The following is a 10337-nucleotide window of genomic DNA, read 5'->3' as shown; positions in this document are numbered from 1 at the left end:
TTGACAGTTTAAAAAAGATTTAAAATTTAATTTAAGTTTTTGGAAAGAAAGCGTGTGTATTTTTCCGAAATAAATAATTGGTGGCTTTTTCAAATATAGTAGAATACCTTATTCTTTCATTCGGACTGCCATATTTTGGTGACATTATCTGCCTTTTCTAACAATTCTAGAACATTCAGTAATATTCATGACGTTTCATACTCAATTTTTATAAATCATAAAACCGTTTCAAATATAACAAAATAAAAATGTGTATATGTATTATTTTTGAACAAAACTTGAAATAAAAAATATTAAAACATAAAGAGAATGTTTTTTTTTTCTGTTTTTTTGTTTGTTTGCAATGAATAAACACAACCATTTCAATATTACTTTTCAATTCATGAATGCAAAAAATTGAATATGAAATTTTATTAATAAAAAAATAAAATGTAAATCCATTATCGTATCGATTTACAATTAGTAAGGAAAAACTTAACTTTTATAGGATGACTTATTTTAGCTTGCATCTGGCAGCACCTGGCAAGTTAAGTATAGATATTTTGTTTTTTTTTTTTTTACTTTACATTTACAAAAAAAAAAAAAAAAAAAAATTAAAAATAAATCAGATATAAAAAATTATTTCAAACAAAAATTTGATCATTTGAAAACCTCGATCATTTTCAAATACAAGTTTAAATGGTGACCAACTTAACTACCTGAAAAACATTTTTTAAACAATATTTTTGTGATCTGATAAAAAAAAAACCTTTTTAATGATTTCTCATGCCAGAACTGTTGCTTTAAAGAAAATTCCTAGAATGTCAAGAAGTGTTTTTTTATATAAACATGAAATCAATGAGAATTTCTTTCATACATGTTTTGCAAATGTCAAGTTAAAACAAGTGAAAACATAAAATTGACTGAGTTAATTGTTGGAATACCATGTATTGACAGTGTTGATTATTCTATCACATTACACATATACCTTTGCATCTAATGTGTGGCCTCGTGAGTAAACAGTGATGAAAAGTTTCAAACAAAAGTTGTTTATTTTTTGATAAGGAACATTTTTTATATTTAAACTTTTGTTCTGTCTCTAACGGTTTGCAAGATGGGTCCTACGGACCCAAGACCCAATTGACTTATGTTGCTCTATTATGAACTCGACCTTACTTTTTACAGCCTGAGTGCGCTATAAAAATTTAAGTTTGATATCTTTTTTCGTTTTGAGTTATCGTGTTGACAAACGGACAGATGGACGGACGGACAACCGAAAATGGACTTATTAGATGATTCTATGAACAGCTATACCAAAATTTTTTCGTAGAATATAGTTTTAAGTGTTACAAACTTGGGACTGAACTTAAAATACTATGTATATTTCATATATACATGGTATAAAAACACTCTGCCTGTACAGTGTGTCGAATTTAAGTTGATGACACCCTCATAGTTTTGTTATTTATAGAAATATTGATTTGAAATTCCATACAGCGTGAGGTGGGTTATATATTTTTAAGATACTTCTCCGAAATGAAAAATTTATACTCAGCCAACAACAAATTGAAAAAATGGGAACGATTCTTAATAATATACGTAACGACAGAAATGGTTAGAGATATCGAAAAAAATATTAGAAAAAGTGGCTTCGAATATTTTTTATGCCCATATACCGATTATCATGACCAATGAATTTTTAATTTTTTCATTATTTTGTCCTACACTCAAAATTATCACAAGTTTATTGAAATATTTGAATACATAACACTATTAAATTATCAATTTGTCCAGTTTTTATATTCCATAGCCCACTAGTTATTCACAAAGTTTATTTTTAATTTTATAACTAGTGGGCTATGGAATGCTAAAACTGAACAGATTGATATTTTAATAGTGTTATATAATCAAATATTTCAATAAACTTGTAATAATTTGAGCGTGGACCGAAACTTGTACTATATTTGCAAAAAATCCTCCCTTGAAAGAACATCTCGAATGGGTATCGGGATGACCGATTCTTTTTTGTACAAACATTGAAATATTCTTTCAATGTATCAAATCCAGCACCTAATAAAAAGGCTGTAAGGAATAACATCCATAATAAAATACACATAAAACTTGAAGAAAATTAACAACGTTTTTCCTGATAATAAAAAAAAAAAGTATAAAAATCAATAATATCTTTATTATAATAATATTTGATTATAAAATATATATAGTGCCTATAATATAAATAATGTTTTTTATAATATTATAAAATTTATTTATTATAATTCGTGTCTAAAATATTAATATTTAAAATTGAAATAAAATATGAAACCATTTAAACGCGTGATTGCATGCAATATTACTTTTATATTGTGATATTATTTTAAACAGGTTTACTTAAAATACTATTAATAATAATATTATTTTAGTTACGTACTTGTTACTAATATTATTATAACAAAACTAGCAATTACGAACACGCTTCGCTGGGAAATTTCAAATTCCACAAAGAATACCGCGATGTAGACTTGCCTTTGCCTTCACTCTTATCCTCGCTTTTGTTGCCAATTTACTGGCTTTAAATTTTTTTGGTGCAGTACCTTAATTTTTATACCATGTGGATATGAAATATATTAAAGTATATTTAGTTTAGTCCCAAGTTTATAACGCTTAAAAATCTTAATGCGACGAACAAAATTAACATATTCATAAAATCCATTTCTGGTTGTTGTTACGTCTGTTCGTCCGACTACCTGTCGGTCAAACTGAAATTTTATAGTGTGCTCAAGACAAAAAAAAGTGAGCTCCAGTTTTTAAATGAGCAACATAAGTCAGTTGGGTCTTGGGTCCGCAGGACTCATCTGGTAAACCGTCAGAGGTAGAACAAAAATTTGGATGTAAAAATTGTTCAAATGTTTCAACTTTTCTTTGAAACATTTTTCGGAAACATTACTGTTTACCCGCGAGAGAGCAAATTAGGCGTACATGACGCAAAAAAAAACAATCGATTGCGTAATCAACACTGTTTGTTCATGGTATGTCAACAATTAACTCAATCAATTGTTTGTTTTCAATTTTTTAAATGAAGATATTTTATCGTCTGTAAAAAAAAATAAAAAAACAAAATCTCAAAACTAATTCAAAAACAATGGGCTTTTCACATTGGTTGTTATTATCATTTTAAAAGTATATGTTCATAGTTTTTGAATTGAACTGGAAAAAGTCCGATAATTTTGCAGTTTTTCACGTATTACGCAGGTAGCACGCCTTTTTTATTTGCTAGTTCATACTCCTCTTAGGGGTCCTAATAACATATCAAAAGAGTAGCTTTACAACGCGTTTTGTGATTTTAAAGTAGAATTTGACTGGCTTATTAGTTATTCCCAATTATCCCAGAATAATGTTCCATAAGACACATCAATATCAAATTTCAATTGGATAAGACCTTTGGTTCGTTTCCTGATTAACCGACAGGAACCCTATATTGTTCTGGGATAAAACTTATATATATATATCCATATAATAAACTCCAAACATACAAACTATCACATTTATTATTTTAAAGTTGGATATACTAAACTTTTAAGTTTATATATTTTTTGAAAATTGATTTTGTGTTCTTGTATTTGTTTTAACAATACTTCAAATTATATTTGTCATGATAATAAATTGTTCTGTTTTCTTTAAATTATTTAACAAATAGTTTTATTGACCTTAATACGTCATCAGAAGCTTGTTGGAAAATTAAACTGATCATAAATTTCTTTTTTTAATATATCAAGTATATGAATTATAGCAAAAAAATTAAGAAGCTCTACATTATCTTTAAGAAAGTTTCAAATACTATTTGATCTTCAAACCAATTAATTCTGGCTTCATATAGATACGCAGGTGCAAACACTTTTTTCAAATAATTTTATATAAAAGTTATAAATTATTTACCCGTATTTTTACGAAAATTATCATAATATATATTAAAATCGACACATTTCAAAAAAGCCAAAATTGTTCCTGCATGCGTATTTTCAAATTTCAATTATAGGTTTTTCTTAAAGCAAAGTTTTTCTGTAAAAAAAAAATACATTTGTGAAGTTATTGAGGAGATGTGCAAGTATTGAATTATAACAGCGATTTCAATAAAACTTTATAAATAAATTTTTTGATTAACAAAGTTTCCAAAAATCACAAAATTCCTAAGTAATCGGGCTTTTTATTATTATTTTATCGTTTAAAGTTGGCTGAAAACTGATGAATCATATAAGTTATCTTTTTCAATTGGATATTTCTATATCAAAAAATCTACAGAATGTGATAAAAAACTATCTAAAATATTTAGACAATCTTGTAGTTTATAATAATATCATAAAAATATAAGGTTGTCGATAATATAAAAAAATAATTTTAATTTAATTATGAGTTCATCGAAGATCCATCATTTGATGAACTAAAACGACTATTGTTATTGTATTGACGATTGAAGAGACTATATTATCCTTATAAGCAGAACTTGTACACAATATATTATATATTTTTGTAGTTACGTAGTATTATAAAGCTAACAAAAACACATTATTTGACTACAAATCATGTATTTGGTTTAAATGTATTTACCGTGCAATAAACCAAAACTTATTTACAATACTGTAGGTTTACAATCACAAATATTGAATGCAATAAATCACGGGAGAATTAAATCGATTTTCTGATGTTCATCCCATGGCGTACCTTTCATTTTACATATAAGATGTATATAAAATTATAATTACTTACCTTATCACCATAATTATGCATATACAATATTTTAACTGGAAAGACGTTACTTTGAAAGATCACGACTACGACAAAACGTGTCATGAAGTTTTTTGTAAAAAATTTTGTCTGCTTTAATTATGTATATAAAACGTATTTTTCGTAACGTTGGTAGGCAAGCTGGCTGGCACCTAAGGTTCGTAAAGCTGAAATCAGCAACCAAACCAAATTTCAATGTTGATAATGATCTCATGAATTATTTTGTATTATGAAAAATGTTCTAGTAGTGTTCTAAAATGTTCTAAGGCACCATCTATTGATGGTGCAATTTTTTTTCCGAACAAAACAGTGGTTTAATGAAAATTTAATTTGCTTTACATACAAAAACTTTTTTCGTCAGTCGAACGGCCGTCTATTAAACCGCATGAAATTTTAAAAGATTGATATTTATCGTCTCCTTATTTCGGGAAAAAATTCCATCCGTTTTTTATTCGGTTATTTGGAGAAATTAATTTAATATTCATTTCTTAAGAATAGGGCTTTTCATTTACAAAATTATTCTTTTTTGTTTCGGACTGTTTTCAATCAAGTAAAGACATATCTTATACCTTCTATCCTTGTCAAAAAGCGCTGCTTGAAAAAGATAAAATATATTAAACTTTCTTAAGTTGAATATTTTTTTACAACTGTCCGAAACAAAAGCAAATCGATGAAAAGGTTAGAAATCACCGCTGGAAATCAAATACCAAGAGCCAGGTTTAAAGAGCGATGCGTAATATACGCATCATTGGTTTACAGTATACAGTTGAGTGAATTGAAAATTTGTGTGATCGCGAGTATATTTATGAAAATAATATTTTACAATCAATGTAACGAATATCTTCACAAAAAACATTTACATGCAAATCAGTAAAAATATTTTATAAATTTATTATTAAATTTATGTTAAGTTTGTTATCTATTATAGAAATGTATATTTATTTGTAAATTTAAAAGAGGAAATTATATTATAAATACGTCTAAATTCGTATGTTATTAGTGAAAAATGTCTTATTTTTTATTTAAAAATTTATTTTTAAGTGGTCCGTAGGCAGGAAGATTTTCATCACCACAGAAAATATTATTTTTAATTAACAATTTGTAATAATTTTAAATGGTTCATGTTCGAAATTAAAGACATTTAGCAGCAATATTTCAATTAAGGAAAGTTTATGCCCCGAAATCATTAGACCTTTTACAGATATTTTAGACCGGTCATATATTTATACCATGTTTATGTAAAATGCAAGGTATACTAAATTTAGTCAAAAGTTTGTAACGCTTAAAAATATTGATGCTACCACCAAAATTTTGGTTTAGGTGTTCATAAAATCACCTAATTAGTTCATTTTCGGTTGTCCGTCCGTCCGCCCGTCCGTCTGTGGACACAATAACCCAAAAACGAAAAGAGATATCAATTTTTATAGCGTACTCAGGACATAAAAAGTGAGGTTGAGTTCGTAAATGAGCAACATAGGTCAATTGGGTCTTGGGTCCGTAGGACCCATCTTGTAAACCGTTAGAAATAGAACAAAAGTTCAAATGTAAAAAATGTTCCTTATCAAAAAATAAACAACTTTCGTTTGAAACATTTTTCGTTAACATCACTCTTTACTCGCGAGGGCACAAATTAGGCGTAAATTGTATAGTATGTATTATATGGGAATATCAGTTGTATGTATGTGTGACATGTATGTATGTGTAATGTGATAAAGAAATCAACACTGTCTATGCATGGTATTTCAACAATTAACTCAGTCAATTGTTTGTTTTCACTTGTTTTATACTAAAATCAGCTTGAAAATCTTACACAAGAAATGAAAATACGTGACGTCAAATAATATTTGGATATACATTTCGTTAGATATAAGAAGTGGTGGAAACTTTGCGCAGAATTTATTATGAAAAATGCAAGGAAAATAATAAGTAATTCTTAAATGCAATGTAAAATTAAATCTGAAACAACAGCATTAACTTGCTTTCTCTTAGTTTTTCTATTTTTAAAATATTCAATTGATAACAACAACGTATATATTTTTTCTCAAAAAAGCGTAATTAGTGTTTTAGAGGAGCAGAAGCTTCTTCTAAAAAGCTCTATATACGCTAAGTTCGGGAGTGCCTAACTTTGGCTACCTCTGACGCGAGAACAACGAGTCATATTAACCCTTAGATGCGCGAATTTTCTATTTTGTTAAAAAAAAATATATTTTGTAACTTAGCTTCTATACTTACAGGGAAAAATATTTAAAAAAAGATTGACTTAGTTTTTATGTAATTTTTTTCATAAAATGTGTTGGTTGTTTAAAAACCACATTGCGCATTTAGGGGTCATTATGATGTATGAGTAAGTAAAAATGAAGTGATTTTTTTAATCTATATTTATTATGTTTATTCAGTATGGTACTTATAGTAACAATTTTTCTGTTTGGTGTCGCATAAAGATACCTGACATTTTTCACACTTTTTAAATGTGTATCCAGTACATTTGGGGTATTTGCATCGTTGCTGTTTTTCTAACCAAACTGACCAGTGTGATGTTTGGTCCAACCTAACATTTTTAGACGGAACTGACTGAGCTGATGTGCGACTCCTCTTCATTTCAAGTTGAGCCTGTATACTGCTGGTACTGGGACGGCCACGCTTGCAACCACTGATAGGCAACCCAGTCTGACACAATGTCTCTGCAACGTCTAATCTAAATTGAGCTAAATTTAACAATTTGCTGGTACCCAGTTGATTGTGCACTTTCTTGTACATTACCCATGAGTTGATGACACAGAGGTCCAAAAAGTGGTAAAAAAGACGCATAGTCCATTTCCTGCTCTTCATCGTTATGTGATAGCGTCCTATAAAAGAATCTAACAGGTCCACCCCTCCCATGTGAGTGTTATACTCACGAATTATTTTGGGGCATGGGATCTCAACTCTTTCTTTCCTCCTTTTGTCGAATCTTGATACAGTGGTGGCTGGTTCGGCACCTACGTAAGTTGAAAGAAGATTGACAGGCTTGTTATCTTTCCAAACAACTGCGCTCACTTCAGTACCATCTACATTCGCTACGTTCTCTTCGTAAAAACCCCTTGCAACATTTTTTTTCATTATTGTTCTTTTATCTGGTAATTTAGAATTTCGTACGCGGTTTACCCGAACTGTCCCTAAAGAATATATTCCTTCCTTGGCCAAATAGGTGAGAAGCGGCAAAGAAGTATAAAAGTTGTCGAAATATATTATGTGGTTTACATGACGAGGTACCATTCGAGCCAACCTTATGACAGTGTTCCCAGATTCTCCTAAATCTGGTTCTCCTGGTAAAGATGCAGTATTTTTATTGCCTCCTCCTGCATATAGCTCAAATTTGTGAGCATATCCTTGCAGACTGCAGATAAGGTACAATTTGAAGCCCCACTTGTGTGGTTTGTTAGGCAAGTACTGTTTTATATAGTGGCTCATTTTTGTAGCGCACATCTGCTCGTCTATGGATAGCCTTTGATCCATAGGGACGGTGCCAAACACATGATTTAGTGTTTCGATAAGTGGTCTGATCCTATAGAGTCTATCATAATCAGGATGTTCCTTTGGGAGACATTTAGTGTTATCAGCAAAGTGAATAATCGATCTTACTTTTTCAAACTTCTTTTGTGACATGGTGTTTTTGATAAGATCATATCCAAATTTATCACTCCAATATAACCTTGTATTTGGAAATTTTATGACGGATGTAAAAACTAGTATGCCTAGAAATTTATTTAGTATATTTTCGTTTATAGTCTCTGGGTTAGATATTTGCTTTTGTGTGGCATAAAGGTTACTTTCGTAAACAATTTCTTTTTTCAAATTTGGAGTAAAAAAATATGAAAAGAATTCAAATGGTGTATTACAATTCAATAAAGCTTCTGGTATTTGAGTATTACCTCTAAACACAAGGTCATCTTCATTAGTAACGAGATTTCTTTTTTTCCATAGTAGGGGCCTGTTTCTTTGAGGTGCTCCTGGTATGCTCACTTCTTCATCATTGCTTTCTTCAAGGGGAGGGTCCTCCTGTTCTTGCGCATTTTCCGTATCCTCAGTAACTAATGGAGGATCTTCATTCATCTCATCTAATTCAATGTTTTCCAATTCATCTTCATTTTCAAGATCATTCATAAGCTCGTGAACGTTTCGGTAATAATTACCTTCATCCTCCGGTTCAGAGTCCGAACCATCCAATCCGTCTTCCGAGTCATCAAGTTTCTCTAAATATTCTCTTATTTCACTATCTAACAAGCCTAACGAGCGTGGCATGCTGAAAAACCCAAATAACACATTTACCATACATGCATAAAATACATACCACCAATGCGCACTGTTGTTTTTACACAACAAGCATAAATTAGGTCTTATCACCATGCTTTATGATTTTTTTTAATAAATTGTAAATTAAATATAAAATTAATGATATAACAAACAATTATACATATAATCGAATGACTTACTTGCGAAAATTGTGATTCAAAAACTGCAGCCAATTTTTGTTATCGACAAAAAGTTACGGATTGCCGCGCTTTTACATAAGATCAGATGTTATGTCAAAGCAAATGTCAAATTCAATTTTACCAACTTAAAAAATTATTCTTTATTCGTTCAGAAACATGTTAGTTCTATTTATTAAAAAAAAAAAAAAAAAAAACTGGTCATTTATCTATGCGTTTCATTTCGTTGTTTTTAAACTACACTGCGCATTTAAGGGTTAAACAATTATTTAGACAAATGTTATTGCCCGTTATGCTGATTATAACATTCATTGAGATTCTTTTCCATGACTTTTGCAAAAAAATGCATAAATCGCAAAATGGAAAATATTTGTCCCGAATTTTGCACTAACTTTTCAGTATATTGTTTAATATGTGACTCATACAAAAATCTGCTTCCGGCACTTTTTTCGCTAAAATCAATAGTGTAGCAGTTATTGCAAAAATAAAAACAAAACTCACTCCTGCAAACCAAGATAGCGGCCTTTCCCCAATTAGGTGTAGCATCCCGCCTTTTCAAATTTAAACTTATATTTGACCATCCTACCCGCAACCAAAAAGTCGGGTTTCCTCCAAAAATGTGATTTATTTATAGCATTTTTTCTAGGATTACTGTAATATGATGTTTATTGGCTAGAAGAGGAATGTAATTTTTGCTCTTTTTTTACTTTTCATTTAGCTACATTTATTATATGACAAAGTTACAGCTCTTAAATTTTGTGAAGGAATATTAGCATATTTTATACATCACTGCTAGTTTATTGGTTGTGATTGGTTGATACCGAAAATGGAATTCAGAAATATTTTCTTCAAGCTCTTATCAAACCTACATAAAAACCTTTTGAAAACTCACCAGAGAATTTTCGAGTGAAAAATATTATCTCTATTTTTTATTATTTTAATTAATACAGATTGTGGCCTAATGACCACATTCGGAGTATAGGTACAGTGATGCTCAAAATAAAAACTTATTCAAAGTATGTAATAAACATGCCAAAAAATTTCAGCCATATAGAAAAAAGAATAATGAATTCAAATGTTGACTCCTATATGTGGTAAAAAAAAAAGTTA

The 10337-nt window shown here is 29.5% G+C and overlaps 1 protein-coding gene across 1 annotated transcript; it reads right to left on the bottom strand.

The window, feature by feature from the left end:
• Nucleotides 1-6931: 6931 nt before the first annotated feature.
• Nucleotides 6932-9162, bottom strand: LOC123293666 (piggyBac transposable element-derived protein 3-like). Its single transcript, XM_044874550.1, has 2 exons — nt 8931-9162; nt 6932-8855 (listed from the first exon to the last, which is right to left on the bottom strand). The coding sequence occupies exons 1-2, from the start codon at nt 9142-9144 to the stop codon at nt 7147-7149; spliced, it is 1923 nt and encodes a 640-aa protein (XP_044730485.1). The 5' UTR covers nt 9145-9162; the 3' UTR covers nt 6932-7146.
• Between the last annotated feature and the right edge of the window lie 1175 nt (nt 9163-10337).

This window comes from Chrysoperla carnea, chromosome 2 (genome assembly GCF_905475395.1).
Source record: "Chrysoperla carnea chromosome 2, inChrCarn1.1, whole genome shotgun sequence".
NCBI classification, from domain to species: Eukaryota; Metazoa; Arthropoda; class Insecta; order Neuroptera; family Chrysopidae; genus Chrysoperla; species Chrysoperla carnea.
The sequence above is the reverse complement of the archived record's forward strand: the minus strand, read 5'-3'. Positions and strand labels throughout refer to the sequence as shown.

Coding starts and splice junctions, on each gene's coding strand:
- LOC123293666 (XM_044874550.1), bottom strand. CDS start 9,144: ATGGTGATAAGACCTAATTTATGCTTGTTGTGTAAAAACAACAGTGCG. Junction 8,856..8,930: donor CTCTGAACCGGAGGATGAAG/GTAATTATTACC, acceptor ACATTGAATTAG/ATGAGATGAATGAAGATCCT.